This window comes from Dendrobates tinctorius, unplaced genomic scaffold, assembly GCF_039654945.1.
Source record: "Dendrobates tinctorius isolate UK_male_01 unplaced genomic scaffold, ASM3965494v1 ptg000029l, whole genome shotgun sequence".
NCBI classification, from domain to species: Eukaryota; Metazoa; Chordata; class Amphibia; order Anura; family Dendrobatidae; genus Dendrobates; species Dendrobates tinctorius.
In genome coordinates, this window is record NW_027361697.1 from 6,829,270 (window position 1) to 6,853,429 (window position 24,160).

General features: G+C 39.9%; 1 protein-coding gene across 1 annotated transcript in view; it reads right to left on the minus strand.

Annotated features, from left to right (window-relative positions):
- The window catches only part of CACNA1E (calcium voltage-gated channel subunit alpha1 E), an 817,054-nt gene that overhangs the window by 53,198 nt on the left and 739,696 nt on the right, over positions 1 to 24,160 (minus strand). The window contains exons 24-35 of the mRNA XM_073571345.1: positions 23,570 to 23,699; positions 23,424 to 23,483; positions 22,115 to 22,221; positions 21,980 to 21,991; positions 21,512 to 21,608; positions 20,100 to 20,260; positions 16,697 to 16,834; positions 16,403 to 16,604; positions 8,504 to 8,668; positions 8,271 to 8,381; positions 8,052 to 8,135; positions 1,558 to 1,683 (exon numbers count right to left, since the gene is read on the minus strand). Coding sequence (XP_073427446.1) covers positions 1,558 to 1,683; positions 8,052 to 8,135; positions 8,271 to 8,381; positions 8,504 to 8,668; positions 16,403 to 16,604; positions 16,697 to 16,834; positions 20,100 to 20,260; positions 21,512 to 21,608; positions 21,980 to 21,991; positions 22,115 to 22,221; positions 23,424 to 23,483; positions 23,570 to 23,699 — 1,393 coding nt within the window. The remainder of the gene's footprint in view (positions 1 to 1,557; positions 1,684 to 8,051; positions 8,136 to 8,270; positions 8,382 to 8,503; positions 8,669 to 16,402; positions 16,605 to 16,696; positions 16,835 to 20,099; positions 20,261 to 21,511; positions 21,609 to 21,979; positions 21,992 to 22,114; positions 22,222 to 23,423; positions 23,484 to 23,569; positions 23,700 to 24,160) is intronic.

The window sequence follows — 24,160 nt, forward strand, 5'->3', positions numbered from 1 at the left end:
AATAAGTTAATACTGAATTCTGGAGTGGATGGGTAGCCAGTGTAATGACTGGCACAAGGTAGAGGCATCGGTGTAACGATTGGTGAGGAATATGATCCTGGCTGCAGCATTCAAGACAGATTGGAGAGGGGAGAGTTTGGTAAGAGGGAGACCGATTAGAAGAGAGTTACAATAGTCGAGATGAGAATGAATAAGAGAAACAGTAAGAGTTTTTGCAGAGTCAAAAGTAAGAAAAGGTCGAATTCTAGAAATGTTTTTGAGGTGCAGATGACAAGAGTGAGCCAGTGATCGAATGTGGGGGGGCAAAAGAAAGCTTGGAGTCAAGTATGACCCCAAGACAGCGGGCATGTTTCTGGGGAGTAATAGTGGAGCCACACACAGAAATGGCAATGTCGGATTTAGGTACATTAGTAGAGGGAGGAAACACCAGGAGTTCAGTCTTTGACAGGTTCAGTTTCAGATATAGTGAGGACATGATGTTAGACACAGCGTTTAGACAATCGCCGGTGTTTTCTAGAAAGGCTGGCGTGATGTCTGGAGAAGAAGCATATAATTGGGTGTCATCAGCATAGAGATGGTACTGGAAACCAAATCTACTGATTGTTTGACCAATAGGGGAAGTACAAGGAGAAGAGGAGGGGCCTAGAACCGATCCTTGAGGAACCCCAACAATAAGGGAAAGGTGAGAGGAGGAGGAACCGACAAAAGATACAGTAAAGGAGCGGTCAGAGAGATAGGAGGAGAACCAGGAGAGAACGGTTTCCTTGAGGCCAATGGAATGGAGCATAGTGAGGAGGAGCTGATGATCCACAGTGTCGAATGATGCAGAGAGATCCAAGAGAATTAGCATGGAGTAATGACCATTTGATTTAGCTGTTAGTGGATCATTAGAGACTTTAGTGAGGGCAGTTTCAATAGAGTATAAAGAGCGGAAACCAGATTGGAGAGGGTCGAGAAGAGGGTTATAAAAGAGATAGCGGATAAGACGGGAGTGGGCCAGGCGTTCCAGGAGTTTAGAGATGAAGGGAAGATTAGAGACAGGTCTATAGTTAGCAGCACAGTTTTGGTCGAGGGATGGTTTTTTAAGTAGTGGATGTATGATGGCATGCTTAATTGAGGAGGGAAAGATACCAGAAGAGAGAGAGAGGTTAAATATTTTAGTTAGGTGAGGGGTGACAGCAGGGGAAAGGGACTGGAGAAGATGTGACGGAAATGGGTCACTGGTGCAAGTGGTTGGGCGAGAAGATGCAAGGAGCCTGCTTACTTCTTCTTCTGTGACTGGTTCAAAATCAGAGAGTGAGCTAGATGCAGTGGGGGAGGGAGGACAGTGCATGGTATGAGGTGATTGGGAGATAATTTCCTGTCGAATCTGGTCAATTTTTTCTTTGAAGTAATTGGCCAGATCGTCAGCTCCGAGCTCCGTGGTTGGGGCCTGTACTCTTGGGTTGAGTAGAGTACGAATTCATGGGGTCCAGTTAATTTTTAAACCCAATCATCCCTTGGGATACTACAACAAGGAAGACACAAATTGGCACATGTAGCAATAAGATTAGTTACCTTGAAAGACTGCACAAAAGTCCATAATAAGATCCGGATTGTGTAACCCTGACGGAGAAGCTTAATAAGTCGAGCAGCTCGGAAAAGCTTTAGGAAACTCATATTGAAACTGCTTGTGTTCACCAACTAGAAGGGTAAAAAAAACAAAGCCATTTTTATTATTCATCTAATACATGGGAAAATGTATCTAGTTAATCTTCATATTAACAATCTACAGTATAGCATGTTTATAACATCATTTTAAGCTAGGCTGGATTCACTTATTCTTACATATTGGCTGTAAAAATTAAAATATGTAGGTAAAAAAATAAGAGAAATCTGTCAGCAGGTTTTGCTATGCAATTTGAGAGCAGCATAATGTAGTGCAGAGACCCTGATTCCAGTGATGTGTCACTTACTGGACTGCATAGTGCAGTTTTGATAAAAATCCATTTTTTTCTGCAGCAGATATAGCTGTGCTATGAATGCTGAGCTGTATATACCCCACCCACACCACTGATTGGCAGCTTCCTGTAAGGGTGGACACTTCAGCACAATCTGTACTTATTGTGCTAGCAGCTGCTTCTTCCCTGTGGATCAAAGTATGGGAGGCAGAGCCCAGAAAAATTTCAAACAGTTCAGTTTTATTATCTTCCGGACACAGAACGTCCAATATACCATTTGCACACTCAATACGGTACCAGTAAAACATCTTCTACAGCTTCTCTTAGCTTCCTCAGCTATACAACAATGGACCACAAAGTAACAGCGGAATGAGGAGCCCGGTGAACACGGCACTTCGACCTCTCTCCCTGGAACCGACTTCAGCCCACAGAAACACTCGTCTACTAGGTCGTCCACCCCATTTTGGATATCCTGTCTGTGTACTCGCTGGTGGCCCACTCGACTACTTCATCAGCTCCCAGACTCCGGCTAACGCTTCCACAGTGACTCATCCACTGGCTTCTCTATTTCATCAGCACCAAGACTCAGGCTGACATTTCCTCAGTGACTCATCCACTGGCTTCTTTGCTGCAGATACCATATACTTCACTTCACACTTTTTTGTGGCAGCTACAAAGCTCAGGAACAGAGACATCCGAGCAGCACAGGGGTCCACCCCCCACTGACTCTAATCAGGAAATCTCTCTCACTAGTTCCCGGCTACCACTCCTACATTTAACCCTGAAGTAAACTACAATTGTGCTCTATTCTTAAGTGTGCCCAGTGCCCCCATCTTGTGTCCTTTCTTACTAACTACACCGTCACTTACTTATAATAATATGGCAATAAACACATATGCAGCCTACACATAATGCACAAATACGTAAATCCAAGACATTCAAATATGGCAAAACATGTATAAGCAAACAGTAATATAAACTTCTACAGGGCTAGGCCCTGACCCTCTTACAGCTGCACCAACCTATCTCTCCTCCCTCATCTCTATCTACCACACTACCCGTACTCTCCACAGAGCTGCACCGACCTACCTCATCTCTGTCTACCTCTCTACCCGTGCTCTCCACAGAGCTGCACTGACCTTCCTCTCCTCCCTCATCTTTGTCTACCACCTTAACAGTGCTCTCCACAGTACTGGACTGTCATACCTCTCCTTCTTATCTCTGTCTATCACCCTACCCATGCTCTCCACACAGCTGCACCGACCTACCTCTCCTTCCTCATCTCTGTCTACCTCCCTATCTGTGCTCTCCACAGAGCTGCACTGACGTACTTCTCCTGCCCCATCTCTGTCTACCTCCCTACCCATGCTCTCCACAGAGCTGCACAGACCTACCTCTCCTCCCTCATCTGTGTCTACCACCCTACCAGTGCTCTCCACAGTAGTGCACTGTCGTACCTCTCCTCCCTTATCTCTGTCTACCACCATACCCGTGTTCTCCAAAGAGCTGCATCAACCGACTTCACCTCCCTCGTCTCTGTCTACCTCCCTACCGTGCTCTTCACAGAGCTGTACCGACCTACCTCTCCTTCCTCTTCTCTGTCTACCTCTCTACCCGAGTTCTCCACAGAGCTGCATTGACCTACTTCTCCTCCCTCATCTCCGTATACCACTTTAATCAAGCTTTCCATTCTGCGAATGATCTAAAGGCTCTCATACAGTCATATGTAAAAGTTTGGGCACCCCTATTAATGTTAACCTTTTTTCTTTATAACAATTTTGGTTTTTGCAACAGCTATTTCAGTTTCACATATCTAATAACTGATGGACTCAGTTATATTTCTGGATTCAAATGAGGTTTATTGTACTAACAGAAAATGTGCAATCTGCATTTACACAAAATTTCACCGTGCAAAAGTATGGGCACCCTTATCATTTTCTTGATTTGAACACTCCTAACTACTTTTTACTGACTTCCTGAAGCACTAAATTGGTTTTGTAACCTCATTGAGCTTTGAACTTCATAGCCAGGTGTATCAAATCATGAGAAAAGGTATTTAAGGTGGCCACTTGCAAGTAGTTCTCCTATTTGATTCTGCTATGAAGAGTGGCATCATGGGCTCCTCAAAACAACTCTCAAATGATCTGAAAACAAAGATTATTCAACATAGCTTTTCAGTGGAAGGATACAAAAAGTTGTCTCAGAGATTTAACCTGTCAGTTTCCACTGTGAGGAATATGGTAAGGAAATGGAAGAACACAGGTACAGTTCTTGTTAAGCCCAGAAGTGGCAGGCCAAGAAAAATATCAGAAAGGCAGAGAAGAAGAATGGTGAGAACAGTCAAGGACAATCCACAGACCACCTCCAAAGACCTGCAGCATCATCTTGCTGCAGATGGTGTCACTGTGCATCGGTCAACAATACAGCGCACTTTGCACAAGGAGAAGCTGTATGGGAGAGATGCGAAAGAAGCCGTTTCTGCAAGCACGCCACAAACAGAGTCGCCTGAGGTATGCAAAAGCACATTTGGACAAGCCAGTTACATTTTGGAAGAAGGTCCTGTGGACTGATGAAACAAAGATTGAGTTGTTTGGTCATACAAAAAGGCGTTATGCATGGAGGCTAAAAAACACAGCATTCCAAGAAAAACACTTGCTATCCACAGTAAAATTTGGTGGAGGTTCCATCATGCTTTGGGGCTGTGTGGCCAATGCCGGCACCGGGAATCTTGTTAAAGTTGAGGGTCGCATGGATTCAACTCAGTATCAGCAGATTCTTGACAATAATGTGCAAGAATCAGTGACGAAGTTGAAGTTACTCAGGAGATTAATAATTCAGCAAGACAATGATCCAAAACACTGCTCCAAATCTACTCAGGCATTCATGCAGAGGAACAATTACAATGTTCTGGAATGGCCATCCCAGTCCCCAGACCTGAATATCATTGAACATCTGTGGGATGATTTGAAGCGGGCTGTGCATACTCGGCGACCATCAAACTTAACTGAACTGGAATTGTTTTGTAAACAGGAATGGTCACAAATACCTTCATCCAGGATCCAGGAACTCATTAATAGCTACAGGAAGTGACTAGAGTCTGTTATTTTTGCAAAAGGAGGATCTACGAAATATTAATGTCACTTTTATGTTGAGGTGCCCATACTTTTGCACCGGTCAAATTTTATTAAAATGCAGATTGCACATTTTCTGTTACTACAATAAACCTCATTTGAATCCAGAAATATAACTGCGTCCATCAGTTATTAGATATATGAAACTGAAATAGCTGTTGCAAAAACCAAAATTGTTATAAAGAAAAAAGGTTAACATTAATAGGGGTGCCCAAACTTTTACATATGACTGTATATATTAGCTAAAAGTCAACTGCGGCAAATGACTGTGTCAGGATCAGCAGACCACCTAAAATGCATTGATTCATTATACAGTCTTATGCACAAAGTCTAGCACACAGCTGAGCACACACTTGAATATTTACCTATAATGAGAGCTTAAGGATCTATATCCAGAGGTAATAATATGATTTTTTTAGTTACAGGGTATGAGGACTGCTGAGCGCACTCTTGAAGGTGTAACAGAGCTTATTAATTCAAAACACTATTTATTAATCAGCTCCTGGGGATGGCTAATTAGAATTTAACAATAAAGGTCCAATGGCTAAGAGGCTCAGATTTGTCTCTTACACATCAGTGCTCTTTTCTAAAACTAAGAGCTGAGTTAATTAAGTGGAGTTAATTGTAGAATGAAAAATCATTTAACTTTATCAGTGAAAGAACGCTGTAATTTTCAGTAGCCATTAAGTCCTGGTTTGTTAAATTTTTTTTGTTGCAAGAATTTCCAGGTTGAGTTTCTAGAGTTATTTCCATTTTAAAAAGTTATCACCTATCTATCAGATAAGTGACAAATTGTTCATCATTCAAGTTAGACATTTTTATTTTTATCTTTTGAATAAGATTGATATACGCATTTGTTTGCTCTTGTTGAGTCATGGGGTCCAAAAGTACACCGTTGATACCTGCTTTTTGGAAACTCCAAACAAGACGTCTGATTCTTAAGGTTTGCTTTCGAAAATGTTTTTTTTTCTTGCCACTCTTCCATAAAGGCCAGATTTGGGGAGTATACAACTAATAGTTGTCCTGTGGACACATTCTCCAACCTAAGCTGTGGATCTCTGCAGCTCCTCCAGAATAACCATGGGCTTCTTCTCTAATTAGTGCTTTCCTTGCTTGTGGGATGTCAGTTTAATTGAACCACCATGTCTTGGTAGGATTGAAGTTTTGCCATAATTCTTCCATTTTTGGATGATGGATTTAATAGTTCTCTTTGAGACGTTCATAGCTTGGACTACTTTTTAATAATCTAACCCTGCTTTACTCTTCTACACAACTTTGTCCTTGACCTGTCTGGTTTGTTCCTTGGTTTTCATGAAGCTGTATGATCCCTAATGTGGGAAAGTTTACAGGGTATGAATACTTTTTCAAAGCCCTGTATATTACAGCCATAATGATAAATTCATACTGGGTTGACAAAAACTAGCGTAAGAAATGTAGGATTTTAAATTGTCAACCACCAATATTCCATGTCTCATTTCTCAAAGAAAATGAAAGAAATAACCAATTTTGTAGTACTACAGGGGAGGAAAACGTCAAATTCAGACTGAACATGTTGTATGATTCTGCAATTCTGCAATAAATTTGCCTTATTATAGGTACGTGATGAAATCTATGGGTCCGTACTGGAATTGAGCCCAAAAATGCAATTGTTGTTGGCATAATAGCTTAACAGACCTAGATCAGACTCATGGTGGTATTGGAGAGGGATATTACAATAGCTCAAATGTTGTGCGGCCGATCAAAATATTAAAAATGGAAGTGGCACTCACCACTAGATCTTATCTTCTTTATTTCTCCAAAAATAGGATTAAAAAGTCAACAAGAGTAAGTTATTAGGCCATGGCCATTTCTCTTGCACTTTGTCTGGTCATGTGTCCTGCATCATTTAATTCTGTTTGTTTTAATCATATTTTCAGAGAAATAAAGAAGGGGAGCATTAGTGGTGAGTGCCATTTCAATTTTCTGTACTGGAAATCATTTAATTTAGAGGCATGGAATGGTTTTCTCTTTTTCTAACAGTTTCATACAAGAAAATCTGCTACAATATGGAAGCACCTTATTTTCACACAGAACCATAGGCTCTGTAGACACTACTATCCAATGCACACATGGCTTAAAGGGGTTGTCTACAAATCGAATAATCCTTCCTCAATTCCTATTCCCTCCCATTAAAATAATAACACTTGTTCTCCCCTTCAGTGTCGGCATGTTTGGAGCAGTGTCTGCACTCCCTCCCCCAGAGATCGCATGACATTGTTATGCCATGCGAACCCTGCGTCCAATCAGCGCTGACTTTATTCTCCCATCCTTTGGACAAATCAAGGCACTCAGAGGAAGTGACAGATGCTGCTGCCCTCTTACTTACTCCAGATGTCAATTACGTCCGTAAGAGAGGAGAGAGAAGCCATCGCTGATTGTTATGTCACGCAATTCCATGACCAATGTCCCCGGGAGAGGCTGTGCTGACACCGCTCAACTGGCACCAGAAATGGAGGTGAGTATAAGTGTCATTATTTTACTAGGGGGAAACATATGGATTCAGAAGGGGTTGCCTGAGTAGTGGACAACCCCTTCAAGTTTTTTTGGCGTGCTATAAACAAGCCTAGCACCAGTAACCCAACATTGAAGATTTCTGTTCTTCTTAATGGGGGTTTTTTCAGAATATGGGATAACCTATAGATTTGTGAGGTTTGACCACTGGAACCTCACTAATAGAAGGGGCACTTTCATGCTAATTACAATGGACCAGTAGCGCCATTCATTCACTATGGGGCTGCTAGAAAAAGCTGAGCGCAACACTCATCAGTCCAAAACAGGATGAATGGAGCAATCCCAGAGGTTGGAACGCCACTTATCTATAAATGATCATTTATCCTGTGGCTAGGCGATAATGTCCACTTACCAGAAATCCCCTTATAACTTTGAAAAATGTGAAACATCAGATGATAGATAATAATAGCAGACACCGGTCATTTCTCACCTTACTGTCCGTAAGAATAATCTCCGTGATGCTGCCGACTACAGTAATAAAGTCAAAAATATTCCAGGTGTCTCTGAAATAGTTCTGTGACAAAGCAGAAAACATCTTGTATTACACAAAATAACTTATTGTATGTAGAATATAAGTCTCAGCTGTTACAATAAGCCTTGCATCCAGGAACACGTATTAAGGGACAATAGACAAGTAATTGTTACGTACCAGGAATCCAAATGCAATGATTTTCAGGATGCACTCGAGAGAAAATAGCATAGTGAAGGCAATGTTCAAATACTTCAAAGCAAGTTCATAAGTGTATGGAGCGGAGTAATACTGAAAGAAAAAAAGGAAAATATATCCTGAAAGGCATGTTTCATGGTAAACGTTCCAATAATACATGGACCTAGTCATTTAATGTGATCAATTCCCAAAAGTAACTAAATTCCCATTCTTACCTTCATCATAAGCACCACAGTGTTTAGGGCAATCATGGCCATGATGGTGTACTCGAATGACGGGGAGACTACAAAGTGCCACACGCGGTACTGGAAGGTATGGCGATTCTGAGGCATGTAGCGGGTGAGAGGCTTGGCACTTATAGCAAAGTCTATGCAGGCTCTCTACGAAACAAGGACATACATTTCTCAACATATAGAAAAAATAAAGAATTTACTCATTTGACCATATATAACGCTCCTTGATCCGACATTGGTCAATATCAAAAAGCAAAGTAATTTGGAAAGAGTACCGTAATTCTAATACTGTATCTAATGATTCTGTAATCTTCCACTAAAATAGCAAAACATCTATGATAATAATTAAGGAAACTTTGGGCAAACCTGACAAGTTACAAATAGACACGAGTGAATCTACCCAAATTAGAATTTCGTAGATTTGCTCAAAATTGGCTGTGAAATTTTATACATTAACTTATTTAATGAAAATCAAATTAAGTACCGTAAGTGAGAATCAAATGTACTTTTTTATTCTCTACAGACCCTAGAACATAATAAATGTTGTTTTTTTTTAAATTATACTCATTTCTCCTCAAACCCTACTTGTCCCTCCTAGCAGCTCCCCACTGGTCCTTTAGTCCTCTCCTAATTTCCTCAGTAGTCTTCGATACCTCAGGTGTTGAATGTAGTCTTCGATATCTCTTGAGTTCAATGTAATCTTCGATATCTCTGGTGTTGAATGTAGGCTTCGATATCTCTTGTGTTCAATGTAATTTTCGATATCTCTGGTGTTGAATGTAGGCTTCAATATCTCTGGTGTTGAATGTAGTCTTCGATATCTCTTGTGTTCAATGTAATCTTTGATATCTCTGGTGTTGAATGTAGTCTTCGATATCTCTGGTGTTGAATGTAGTCTTCGATACATCAGGTGTTGAATGTAGTCTTCGATATCTCTTGAGTTCAATGTAATCTTCGATATCTCTTGTGTTCAATGTAATCTTCGATATCTCTGGTGTTGAATGTAGTCTTCGATATCTCTGGTGTTGAATGTAATCTTCGATATCTCTTGTGTTCAATGTAATCTTTGATATCTCTGGTGTTGAATGTAGTCTTCGATATCTCTGGTGTTGAATGTAGTGTTCAATATCTCTTGTGTTCAGTGTATTCTTCGCTATCTCTGGTGTTGAATGTAATCTTCGATACCTCCGGTGTTGAATGCAGTCTTCAATATCTCTTGTGTTCAATGTAATCTTCGATATCTCTGGTGTTGAATGTAGTCTTCGATATCTCTGGTGTTGAATGTAGTCTTTGATATCTCTGGTGTTCAATGTATTCTTCGATATCTCTGGTGTTCAGTGTATTCTTCGCTATCTCTGGTGTTGAATGTAATCTTCGATACCTCCGGTGTTGAATGCAGTCTTCAATATCTCTTGTGTTGAATCTAGTCTTCGATATCTCTGGTGTTGAATGTAGTCTTTGATATCTCTGGTGTTCAATGTATTCTTCGATATCTCTGGTGTTCAGTGTATTCTTCGCTATCTCTGGTGTTGAATGTAATCTTCGATACCTCCGGTGTTGAATGCAGTCTTCAATATCTCTTGTGTTGAATCTAGTCTTCGATATCTCTGGTGTCGAATCCAGTCTTCGATATCTCTTGTGTTGAATCTAGTCTTCGCTATCTCTGGTGTTGACTGTAGTCTTCAATATCTCTGGTGTTCAATGTAGTCTTCGATATCTCTGGTGTTGAATGCAGTCTTCGTTATCTCTTGTGTTGAATCTAGTCTTCGCTATCTCTGGTGTTGACTGTAGACTTCAATATCTCTGGTGTTGAATGTAGTGTTTGGTATCTCTTGTGTTGAATGTAGTCTTCGATATCTCTGGTGTTGAATGCAGTCTTCGATATCTCTTGTGTTGAATCTAGTCTTCGATATCTCTGGTGTTCAATGTAGTCTTCGATATCTCTTGTGTTGAATGTAGTCTTCGATATCTCTGGTGTTGAATGTAGTCTTCGATATCACTGGTGTTCAACGTAGTCTTCGATATCACTGGTGTTGAATGTAGTCTTTGATATCTCTGCTGTTGAATAGGCCTTGTGACATCATGACATCACTGGCCAATGCACATCATAATCTTGCAGGGCCTTTCCAGGGTCAGAGGTGATGAAGACCACTGTGAAGGTGGAAGAGGTGTGGAGACACTTAGAAGAGTAAAGGAGGGCTGATGAGAGCTGGGATGGGGTTACTATTATGTTTTTATTCTTTTTAATCCTTTTTTAATCCTAACTAGCCCTTTAAAATCCAGCAAACTGACAAATGGCCAGGTACCATTTTGCTAGATTCATCTGGTGTAAATTGCAAAAAAAAAGTTTTGCAAAACTCAAAGAAAATTTGATTTGCTTCATATTGATATACTCATCGCTAGCAGATTGTCTTGCAGCACCCCCTCAATGTCTGTGAACTTAAGAGATTAAAGGGGTTGTCCACTACTGAAAAAACTGAAGCATAATACTTAAAATAGAAAATAGTGGATAATCACCTGCAGCGATGCCATTCCAGCGATGTCAGTGCAGCTATTTCCGGAAAGTGGCGTGACTTGTGTCCTGTGTAGGCTGCAGTAAATGAGTGGATGCTCATCAGATGTAGCCTTTATTATTTAATCAGATCGGATGTCCTTCCTGATGGAATATTGATAAGCTCCAGCCAAAGAGCACAAGTCTTGTCACTCTTAAAAGGCAGTGGAGTTAGGTTATGCTCACACATTGCATTTTTGCTTCTTTTTTTAATGTAAATTAAAAGCTGCATTTTACAGTACCCGCAAAAGCTATGAGATTTCACACATTGTTTTTTTTCCTGACTGAATTGGAAAACTGCTGCATATTTTAAAACTGCCAGCATGTCCCTTCTTTCAACTTTTTTGCAGCGTTTTTTCACCCATTTTAGCATGGAAAACACAGCATAAAAAAGCAAAAAAAACACAACAAAAATGAGGCACAAAAAGACAGTAAAACCTTGTTTTTTAAGCAGAATCTTTATTGCATAAATAGCAAGTTTTGTCTGCAGAAAAAAAATGCAGCAAAAGCACAATGTGTGAACATAGCCGTATTATCCAGAATTGATTAAGCACTACTGGACAACCCCTTTAAGGGGACTGCTGAAGGACACTGCATCATAGAATCATAGAATCATAGAATCGTAGAGTAGGAAGGGACCTCCTGTGCCATCTGGTCCAACCCCCTGCTCAAAGCAGGATTCGCTAAATCATCCCAGACAGATGTCTGTCCAGCCTCTGTTTGAAGACTTCCATTGAAGGAGAACTGACCACTTCTCGTGGCAGCCTGTTCCACTCATTGATCACTCTAACTGTCAAAAAGTTTTTTCTAATATCTAATCTGTGTCTCCTCCCATTCAGTTTCATCCCATTGCTTCTAGTCTTTCATTGTGCAAATGAGAATAAAGTTGATCCTTCTACAATGTGACAGCCCTTTAGATATTTGTAGACAGCTATTAAGTATCCTCTCAGTCTTCTCTTTTGCAAGCTAAACATTCCCAAATCCCGCAACCTTTCCTCATAAGGCAGGGTTTGCATACCGGTCACCATTCTGGTCGCTCTTTTCTGAACTTGCTCCAGTTTGTTGATGTCTTTTTTAAAATGTGGTGCCCAAAACTGGACACAATATTCCAGATGAGGTCTGACCAAAGAGGAGTAGAGGGAAATAATGACTTCACGCGATCTAGACTGTATGCTTCTGTTAATACATCCTAGAATTGCAGTTGCCTTTTTTGCTGCTGCATCACACTGTTGACTCATATTCAGTCTGTGATCTATTAGTATACCCAAGTCTTTTTCACATGTGCTGTCACTTAGCCCTATTCCTCCCATTCTGTATATGCTTTTTTCATTTTTATTGCCCAGATGTAGTACTTTGCATTTCTCCCTGTTAAAAACCATTCTGTTAGTTGCTGCCCACTTCGCCAGTTTATTTATATCTTTTTGAATCCTCTCTCTCTCTTCTCTAGTATTAGCTATGCCTCCGAGTTTTGTGTCATCAGCAAATTTAATCAGTTTACCCTCAATTCCATCATCTAAATCGTTGATAAAGATGTTGAACAATACAGGGCCCAGGACAGAGCCCTGTGGTACCCCACTTGAGACATTCTTCCAACTGGATGTGCAGCCATTTACGACCACTCTTTGGGTCCGATCACTAAGCCAGTTATGAATCCACCTAACAGTTGCCTTGTCCATTCCATACTTAGTCATTTTTTCAATAAGGATTGTATGAGAGACTTTGTCAAATGCTTTGCTGAAGTCAAGATATACTATATCTACAGCATTTCCTTGATCCACCCAATCAGTGATTCCGTCATAGAAGGAAATTAAGTTAGTCTGACATGACTTATTAGTTACAAACCCATGCTGACTCTGTTTAATCACTTCATTCTTATCCAGGTACTGACATACATGTTGTTTAATAATTTGTTCAAAGATCTTTCCTGGTATAGAAGTCAGACTCACCGGCCTATAGTTGCCTGGGTCCACCTTCTTCCCCTTTTTGAAGATAGGAACGACATTTGCTCTTCTCCAGTCTTCTCGCACTTCTCCTGTTCTCCAAGAATTTTCAAAGATTATGGAGAGGGGTTCAAAAATTTCTTCTGCTATCTCCTTCAGTACTCTGGGGTGTAATTCATCTGGACCTGGAGACTTGAATTCATTTAGGTTAGCTAAGTGTTTCCTCACTATCTTTCTGTTTATAGATATCCTGGATTCTTCTATTCCCTTAATAGGACAGTGAAGAACAGTTGATGTTACATTTCCTTTCTGAGAGAAAACAGATGCAAAATAGGAATTTAAAAGTTCAGCCTTCTCAACATCCTGTCTTACCATTTCATCATTTTCATCCTGTAAAAATCCTATAGCATCTTTGACTTTTCTTTTACTTTTGACATATCCCCAGAATCCTTTATTATTGCTTTTGACATCTCTTGCAAGCCTCAATTCATTTTTAGCTTTAGATAATCTGATTTTTGCCCTGCAGGTTCTGCAGACAGCATTATATTCTTCTTTAGATATGCCTCCCTCTTTCCATTTTATAAACATTTTTTTCTTCCTTTTTAGCATGTGCTTAAGTTTTGTGTTCATCCATCCTGGTTTCCTTAAATGCTTCCTATTCTTCCCTCTTTTCGGAATTGTTAACAACTGTGCTTTGAGAATTTCATTTTTCAAGATTTCCCATCCTTCCTGGACATTTTTGTCTTTAAGGATATCCAGCCATTGGATCCCTCCAATTCTCTTTCTGAATCCCTTAAAATCTGCCTTTCTGAAATTTAACCTTGACGTCTGAGTCTTCACAGGTCTTCCACCTCTAGTTATCCAAAATTCTAAAATAGCATGGTCGCTACCTCCTAGGGTCCCAGCCACTTTTACCTCCTCAACCATTTCCTCCCTGTTTATAAGGATTAGATCCAAGGTAGCAGTTCCCCTTGTTTTCTCCCCTACCTTTTGGAAGATAAAGTTGTCAGCAAGAGAGGATAAGAATTTCCTTGGCCTGTTAGTTTTGCCTGAGAGAGATTCCCAACAAATGTCTGGATAGTTGAAATCTCCCATGACAACTATGTCAGATTTTTTGGAGAACTTGGCCATTTGATGCATAAAGAGTTCATCCATATCTTCAGCTTGCACATGCAGCCTGTAGTAAATGCCTACAATGGTGTCCTTTCCATTGTTCTGTCCTTGTATTCTTACCCAAACAGTTTCCACAGAACTCCCAGTCTCTGAAGCTTCAATCTCTGTGCAGATATACGCGTTTCTAACATACAATGCGACACCTCCTCCTCGTTTATCAAGTCTGTTTCTTGCAAATAAGTTGTATCCTTCTAGCCTTTTATTCCAATCATGTGTATTGTCCCACCAAGTTTCAGTGATTCCAATGACATCATATTTCTGTTCCTGTGTTAGTAGTTCCAATTCTCCTTGTTTGTTGCCCATGCTTTGTGCATTAGTATAGAAACATTTTAGTTTGTGATTGGTTTCTCTTTCTCCAATATTTTTATTAATTAGATTCTTTCGTCTTTGTTCTTCCTTTCCACTTCTAATAGCAGAGTTCTCAATAGCATTTGTCAGGTGTATGGCATTTTCTGGTCTTTTGCTTCCCTTCCCATGTTGTTCTAGTTTAAAGCTCTCCTTACAAGTGTAGCAAGGCGACTTCCAAATACATGTTTTCCAGTCTTCGTAAGGTGCACCCCATCTCTAGCAAGTAGTCCATCGTATAAGTAGTTCACTCCGTGATCCAGAAATCCAAATCGTTGCTGACGGCACCATCGACGTAGCCAGTTGTTCACCTGCAGAATCTTATTCCACCTCCTTGTTCCATGGCCATCCACTGGGAGGATGGAAGAGAAGACCACCTGCGCTCCCAGTTCTTTCACTTTCTTGCCTAAGTCTTCAAAGTCTCTGCAGATGGTTTCCAGGTCATTTCTTGCGGTGTCATTTGTCCCTACATGTAGTAGCAGGAATGGGTAGTCATCTGTAGGTCTGAAGACTACGTCGATGTTATCACCTCTTAATACCTGGCACTATGTATAAGATAATGATATTCAGTTTTGTCTGATGTGTCCTTTTAACAGCCATTCAATAACAATTTACAATACATTGATTAAAAATTATCCGTCGTTTTAATTTCTATTTCATAAATCAATAGTGCACATGAAAATAAGCAACTTTGCAATATATCTTATCAGAGAAAGCTTCTTCTTCTTCTTTGCCTTCAGTCATTATCTAAATTTTAATTTCCTAGTTAAAATCTGTATTCAGGGAAGACACACTGTCCCATTACTGAGATAGGAGATGGCAGTTGGTGCTGATGAGATTCTATGTAGAGGGGAGAAAGGGGAAGGGAGGAGCTACAAACATAGATCCTTAACAGCACCAACCGTCATCTCCTACATCAGAATTGATAGGAAAAAATCTGTCTTAACTAAATATAGATTTTTACCTGGGATTCGAGAATTTTAGAAGCAGATTTCTCTGATAAGATATATTACACAGTTGCTTATTTTCATATCTAGTATTGATTTATTAAGTAAAAATTAAAACCACGGTTGCCCTTTAACTAAAGGCTTCAACCGAATCTGGTTTTTAAAAGTACCAAAGAAATGAAAGTACAATTTTGAAAGCTATACAATAATTTAAGGAGAGAAAAGGAAGGAGAAATAAGAAACATCTTGACAATGAAAAGTCAATGGCTATATTTAGATAAACATCTTCCCGACATGCTGTGCACTATAGGGGGCGACTGCATCTGGTTAGGTTTTCCATACAGCATATTTGGTAACATTAAATCTTTATATATTAAAACAATTAAAGAAGACCATACACATGTACCATAAAATAACAACCTAGAAGTACAATATATAGTCTTTAAAAAAAAACAATTGTGCACTTATTCACTGCCAATCTCAAACAAGGTGATCAGATTGTATTATTATTATCACAAGTCGCAAACATTATAATAGATTTTTATTATACAGTGATACATCCAATTGCTTAATATGGAAGCTCATGACATTTCTAAAAATAGTTGATGAATAGGAAGCATTTTTTTTGTAAAGATAAAGAAGCTTCTCTAACTCTGAGAGATGAAAATATCCCCTGACATCTGAGCCCTTTTTGAATTATGACATTACATAAATTAGGAGAAAGGATTAGTGCGTGTAGTTCCCGAACTCTTCTATATTTTGGAAATTTAATAATTTAAAATAAAATTTAAAAGACTAGGATTCAATGCAAAGGGACTACTTATTCTCCTAGAGGAGACTTCCAGGCGGCATAGGGGAGACTTGTAGGCCAGGTAATGTCCTCTAGGACAACAAAGTCCCCTAAAATCCCCATTACAAGCCTCACCTCATTCTTTTCAAGCCGACATTCCTCCATCATCTTGTCTCCTTGTTCCTGAAAGGTGATGATAATAAGAGCCACAAATATATTGACGAAAAAGAAGGGGAAGACTACAAAGTAGACAACATAGAAAATGGACATCTCCATGCGGTTGCTCCGACTTGGGCCCCGATCTTCTTCAGTCACATCCACAGAATGCTGCAGAACTCTGGTGACAAGAAGAACAAAGCAAGTTTCTTAGAAGTGTAGTTCTTCATCAGCCAGAAATATTCATAATGAGCTTGGATAAAAAGTACTCACTGAGGCCAACCCTCCCCAGTAGACACAGTGAAGAGTGTAAGCAGCGCCCATATGATGTTGTCATAGTGGAATTCGTGTCTCTTCCACTCTCTTCTCTTTACTTCCATCTTGTTTTTCTCATGATCTATATAACTTCCTCTAGAGCATAAATGAAACAAACCATTGGTATGTACTTCCGATATAGAGTTTTGGTCAGAGAGGATTGGTCAGGGAGACTGCTGAGAGGCCTACAGGAACAGTAAAGGAGCTGCATGAATTTCGGGCAAATACTTGTTTTGCATGTGATAACAATCTCCTGTGGGGTATGGTGGCAAGATGGAAGCCTTTTCTTACAAAGAAAACCATCCAATACAGGCTTTTTGTTTTTTTTAAACCTACATCAAGTCTGCCAAAACCATTTGGGAAAATGTTTTATGGTCTGAGAAGACCATGGTTGACCTGTTTGACCATTATGCGAAAGGGTATGTTTGGTGCAAAGCTAAAACCGTGCATCACCAAAAGAATACCATTCTCTCAGTCAGGCATGGCGGAGATAGCATTATCCTTTGGGGTGATTTTTTTATCAGCTGGAACTTTTGACAAGGTAGAGGGAATTCTTAGAAGCTCCAAAAATATCAGTTCATTTTGCAACAAAACCTTCATATTTCTGCTAAAAAAAACAGAAGGAATTTCATATTTCTACATGCCAATGACCCTAACAACCTCCATGCCAAGAAAAGAATGACTTTACCAGAAGAAGATTAGCGTTTGGGAATTTTTGGAATGGTCCAGCCATAGTCCAGACCTAAATCCAATTGCAAATATGTGGGAGAGGTCGCTGTATACAGGACATACCCCCACAATGACAGATTTGGAGCGCTACTGCAAGGAAGAGTTGGCAAAGATCACCAATTCTGATGCCATGCTGAAAGACTCATACCATATAAGACTGAATGCTTTCATATATTCAAAGGCTACTTCAACAAAGTATTAGCTTAAGGGTGTGCATAGTTATGCAACTGCATTATTTTGATTCTTTATTTTTTCTTTTGTTTACCCCAAAAGTTCAGTTTCAATTTATTTTTTAATTTAATTTTAAAGATTATTGGGAACATTAAAGGTGGAAAAAGTTTCAAAATAATTATTCCTGGTGTGACTTATTTACATGTCAAAAACATAGCATTTCAATAAGGGTTTGTTGACTTTTTATATCCACTGTCTATATCCTTGACATGGTGGCGGGCTTCATACATCCTGGTCATAATGTTAACTAAGAACCAGTTTCGGAGTGTGGTCCATGTCTTCTTCTTCACAGTTATGTTGTTGTTGTTCATACATGTTTATATATACAGTATATATATATATATATATATATATATATATATATATACACAGGGTGGGCCATTTATATGGATACACCTATATAAAATGGGAATGGTTGGTGATATCAACTTCCTGTTTGTGACACATTAGTATATAGGAGGGGGAAAACTTTTCAAGATGGGTGGTGACTGTGGTGGCCATTTTGAAGTCGGCCATTTTGTATCCAACTTTATAAATGGCCCACCCAGGTATATCCATATAAATGGTCCACCCTGTATATATATATATTTAGTTTTATTTTTTTTTGTCTTTTAAGTTGCATATTTATTTTTCTGAGTTAAAAATAGAAGTGACAGCTTCCATAACTAAAACTAAAGATATGTTTCTTTTAAGCCTCATACATACTGTTGTACTATTGATCCATACAGATGCATAATCCTGCTCTTTCAGCTTGCTATAGGCCAGTGATGGCAAACCTTTCTGAGACCGAGTGCCCATACTGCAACCTAAAACCCAATTAATTATGACGAAGTGCCAACATGTGCCAAATGCCCATCATGATCTCCTTCTTGTAGTAATATGCTCCATCATGATCCCCTTCATGCAGAAATATGCCCCATCATAATCTCCTTCATGTAGAAATATGCCCCGTCATGATCCCCTTCATGCAGAAATATGCCCCATCATGATTCCCTTCATGTAGAAATATGCCCCATCATAATCTCCTTCATGTAGAAATATGCCCCATCATGATCCCCTTCATGCAGAAATATGCCCCATCATAATCCCCTTCATGTAGAAATATGCCCCATCATGATCCCCTTCATGCAGAAATATGCCCCCTCATAATCCCCTTCATGTAAAAATATGCCCCATCATAATCTCCTTCATGTAGAAATATGCCCCATCATGATCCCCTTCATGCAGAAATATGCCCCATCATGATCCCCTTCATGTATAAATGTAGAAATTGCCCATTCCACCACCTCCATCATTTCCTCCTCCCCATCACCCCATCATTGGCCTCTCCCCATCACTTCCATCAATGCCTTCTCCCCATCACTAGCCCTCTCCCCATCACTCCAATCATTAGCCCTCTCCCAATCTCTCCCCTCTCCCCATCACTCCCATTATTTCCCTCTCCCCATCACTTCCATCATTCCCCTCTGCCCATCACTCCCATCATTGGCCCTCTCCCCATCACTTCCATCATTAGCCCTCTTCCCATCATTCCCCTATCCCCATCACCCCCATCATTCCCTCTCCCCATCACTCCCATAATTAGCCCTCTCCCCATCATTCCCCTCTCCCCATCACTCCCATCATTCCCCTCTCCCCACCACTCCCATCACTGGCCCTCTCACCAACACACACACACACACCTCTCCGCGCGCCGTCAGCTTCCTTCCTATCATTTCCTCTCACACATTGAGCGGCGCGGCCGCGGCTGGATGACATCATCATTCAGCTCCGTGGCCGCGCCGCTCAATAAGTGAGAGGAAGCAAGCTGCAGCTCTGGAACAGTGCCATAGGTTCGCCATCACTGCTATAGGCTAATAGTGCAGCTCCTTGCCTCTTATTTTATACATTTTTTTCCATTCCATGCCTTATTACTGTGGAATTCTCAGAGCATTATTCCTGAGAGGAGGTACAGTGCCTTAAAGTGCCCAATAATGGATGTCTGAGTGCCAATGGACTTGATGTGCGGCCATACAGTGTGTGAGCATGAGGCTTTCGTATGGGCAGTAACCTTCATGCTGATAAGTTGGAAATTTGTACATGTTTCAAATCGAATTTGCACCATGGGGGTCATCCAAATTTGAAGTAGATTATGCAGTTTGCTCATCTATTAATTATCAGGCATGTTATGTGCAAAAGTTTGTTCTTCTATATTGTTAGGTAGAAATAGAAATCTGTTGCTTATGCTCCTTTGCATCATGAATGGGGTGTGTGGTCTGTCCTTGTCATGATACACAGCAGACAGACAGTAATGGAATGATCCATTGATGTGGAATTATGTATATGAATTTCCTTGTGCATCTCTGGTTGCATTAAGGAGAAGGAAAAGATCCCTAGAGACACATTAATTCTCTCGACGTACATGCATTCTTTCTCGGTATCCTTTGAGCTGTCTGTGCAATAGAAGAACTTGCCCTTGAAGAGTTGAACAGCGATGACGGCGAATATAAACATGAAGAGTTTGTACACGATGAGGATATTAAAGACGTTCTTCAAAGAGTTAACCACACAATCAAACACTGCCTGGGGAGAAGATCACAATGTTAGTTGCAAAGGAAAACTCACATGAAGCACCACTAGAGTCTAGATATTATCTGTCTGTTACATACAACTGAATCCCATCATACATGCAAAAGACAATAATATAGGCCATTGCCTTTTCCACTAACGCTCACATTTTACATACTCTATTAGCCTATTTCTTAATTGTATCTGGACCTGGAAAAGGCAACAAAGGCAATATGGCTGCACATCTTAGACTATGTCTGGGACCGGAGTAAGATCTGGGGCGAGGCGCACAGACAAGCATGCCACTTGACAGAGTCTCCTGGTTTACTACGAGGTGTGCATCTCTCAATGAATCAGTAGCGTCTGACTCCAATGCTCCCTCTCTTCATAACTGGTGAGAAAATCGCTGGGGTCTTGATGAATTGGGGCCTTTTACGTAAACATTCTGACATAAAAAACTTTAAAAAGTTAAGATGTTGGTGAAACACGAGGCTGAGCTAAAATGTTGCGTCTTTTGGAGGTCTCACGCCAATTTTGGCAAGCTCTGATGAAATGGGCAGGACTGAGTTGGGACAGGGGTTGGCGACCCGTGTGACAGCTCATGGGCATCCTAAAAAACGACAGCACCGGAGACGTGGAAAGAACAAAGCAAATGGCAGAAGAAAGAAGACAGATGAGCCTATCAGAGAATCGGTAGTAGGACGGGTGTGGGGAGGGCTAAGGAGAGGTGAGCATAAGAATTTTTTCTAAATTCTTCCCAGCAGATTTTATTGACACCAAATATATTTGATGCAAATCAAATTTCCCAGTTGATTTCAAGTGAATATATCAACTTGGAATTCCACCAGGTTTGCTCATCTAGCTCTTAACATAAATTCAATACATTATCAAAGCATAATAGTAACATCCATGAAAGACTGAAATTCATATGAAAACCAGTGGATGGCTGCACATAGACACATATAGGAGAAACATCTCCCAACAGAATATCACAAAATCACAATTTTTTTTAATGGTAATGTTGTGCTACTCTTCTTAGGATGTAGGGAAGAATACATCTGTTTAAAAGATGTCAATACTGGTAATAGTTTCTTGTACAGGCTGGATTTTTAGAAACCCAATTTACAAATCTTGTAGTCCAACTATCACTGGCTAAGATTCCCATTTTATAGTAATCTATCCTAGGGCACACGCTATGGACAGCTTTGAATCTGCATGACTTTGATAAGTTTTTCCTCATTGTTGACGCTCTGTGATTCTTGTTACCTTCAACTTCGGGAGACGCTTGATGGTTTTGAGTGGTCGGAGCACTCGAAGAACACGCAGAGACTTAATTGTTTTGATGTCCCGGCCTTTGTTAGTCCTAGGAGATGCAAGGCAAATAAAAGATAAACAATGGAAAGGAAAGAATGAAATGAGTTCTCATCTTATGATGAATCCAGAGATGGAGACTGCCAGAAACATTTACATCAGACACAAAGCAATGATGGAGAGCACATTCCCTCTGCTACGCAGGAAGGACGGGAAGCGGGCAACATACTATTGTCTGCAGATAATGCAGAGAAAATCTGAAGACTGTTTTTCTGCTTTAAACCATCACATAGCTTTTGACTTAGTGGAAATATGTGTTTCCTAGCTTTACAATGACAGAACAGAAACACAACACCTTACAATGTCCATCTATAATGTTGTATGCTGACATTAAAGGGCTAACGCTTCACAGCTTATATTTACCCCAAGACATTCCTTTGCATTCCAAGAAAAGAGGAAAGATGGGGGATAGAAAGTGAGAGAAGGCACCGGATGAGGCTCTGGACTGACATTTTGCGTCTTTCGCAACCACAACTTGGGATGGGATTAAATACTTACGCCAAAGCAAAAGCCACCAGGGCTCCCAACACTACCACAAAATCCAAGATGTTCCAGAGGTCACGGAAGTAGGAGCCTTCATGCAGAATTAATCCTTGATCTATCATCTACAGAAAAGGAAAATATATATTTTCCGAGACTTTTGCAATTATCCCTGGTATATCAGCTTCAGAGCCAAATCTTGACTGATGGCAACCCATTCTAGTCTAATCAGTGCTTATGGTTTAATACACTTTCTGTGTTTTTGTTTGTCCAACTGACTTTTGAGGATTGACCACAGGTTTTTAGTGGGATATAGATTTTAGGAGATCCAGCCATGGACCCAAAATATCAATTTTTGTTCACCGAGCCACACAGTCTCCATCATGCTGGAAAGAGCACTGTTCATCACCAAATTGCTCCTGGGTCGTTGGAAGAAGTTACACTTGGAGGATCTTTAAATCCCATTTTTTATTCATGGCAGTGGTCTTAGACAAAACTGTGAGTGAGCCCCTTCTTTGATGAAAAGCACCCACACATGAATGGTCTCATCTTTTCTCCTCTGGACAATCATTCTGCCACATGTACCAAACAGTCTGAAGGAGGCTTCATCAGAGAAAATCACTTTATCACAGTCCAATACAGTCCAATCCCTGTACTTTCTGCAGAATTATTTTTATGATGAAGCCCCTTAAGCCTGCTTGGGACATCTGGAAGAATGATTGTCTAAAGAAGAAAAGATGAGCACCTCCTATGTCATGCCACTTATTTATTATTATTTTAAAAAATGCAACAAAAAGTAATAATATCTACCCCAGAATGAAATCAATACGCGAAAATGCCCCAAAACAACAAACAAGCCCTCATATTGGTTACCGATGGAAAATAGTCAATCAACAGAAAAATAAAAACCTGCAGACATTACACAAAAAAATTACAGAAAATTTTTGACTCCAAAAAGTTTTTTTTTTCCTTTAAAGTTCTGAATTATTTTTAATACTAAAGCATTAGCATTTTAGAATATTTTGGCATTATATAAGGAACGGAAAATACCTAAAAAAATTCCCTTCTGTCTTGAAATTCCTGATACATTTTTGTATATAAAGAATTACCATTATTCTTTTGTAGCACATTAAATATGAGTCAGAGTAAAAGTTAAGATTTGGTAAAAAACTGGAAGTTGCGAAAAGTGGCTCTTGCAAACTTAGAACAGCATTTCCTGACCTGATTTCTAACTGTGAATATCGTTGGTGTGTAGCTGATTGCTGGCATTTTTTTTACAAGTATGAGTTGATTGCCATAAATGTGAAAGAACTTGTAAGTTTCTTACTTTAATGACCATCTCAAAGGTGAAGACTCCAGTGAAAACATAATCAAAGTAACGAAGAACCTGCACGAAAATAACAGAAAACATGAAGAAAGCTGAAATATCCAGAGATGAACAGAGATGCATGGATCTCCTGTAAAATGACCTACCTTGTTGTGATCAGAGTTGGTCAATACGGGGTCTTCAGCTGCTAAAGCGATACTGCTGGCAGCGATCACAAGTAAGATGCACATCTCAAAGTATCGCAAGTTCACAATATAATGACATACTTTTCTTATCCTAAAGATACAAATAGGTTTTTGGAAATTAGAAAATTGATTTGGATTTTTGGAAATACCTGTCAGTAGACAAAGGATCTCCAAATAGAGTTTTTGAGTGGTATTTTGAGAGGGTATCGGCACATGGTAAGTATTTGCTGTATTTGTGTCGCATTTTTTCCGTACAGATTTGTTACAAAAACTGAAGGATTTCCTAGCACCACCAGTCAATGAGATTTTGAAGTCTATTGCACACGCTGCTTAATTTTCCTTGCAGATTTCAAGCAGTTTTCAATCTGCAGCATGTCAATTCCTTCAGCATTTTTGTAGTATTCTTCACCCATTACAATGCAAGGGATACACACAAGAAAATAATGCATGAAGAATGCAAATAAAAAATGCGGCAAAAAAATGAATGCATTTTACTCAGCGTTTTCCTGCCAACACATCATTATTTCAGCAGATTTTTCTGCACTGATCCAC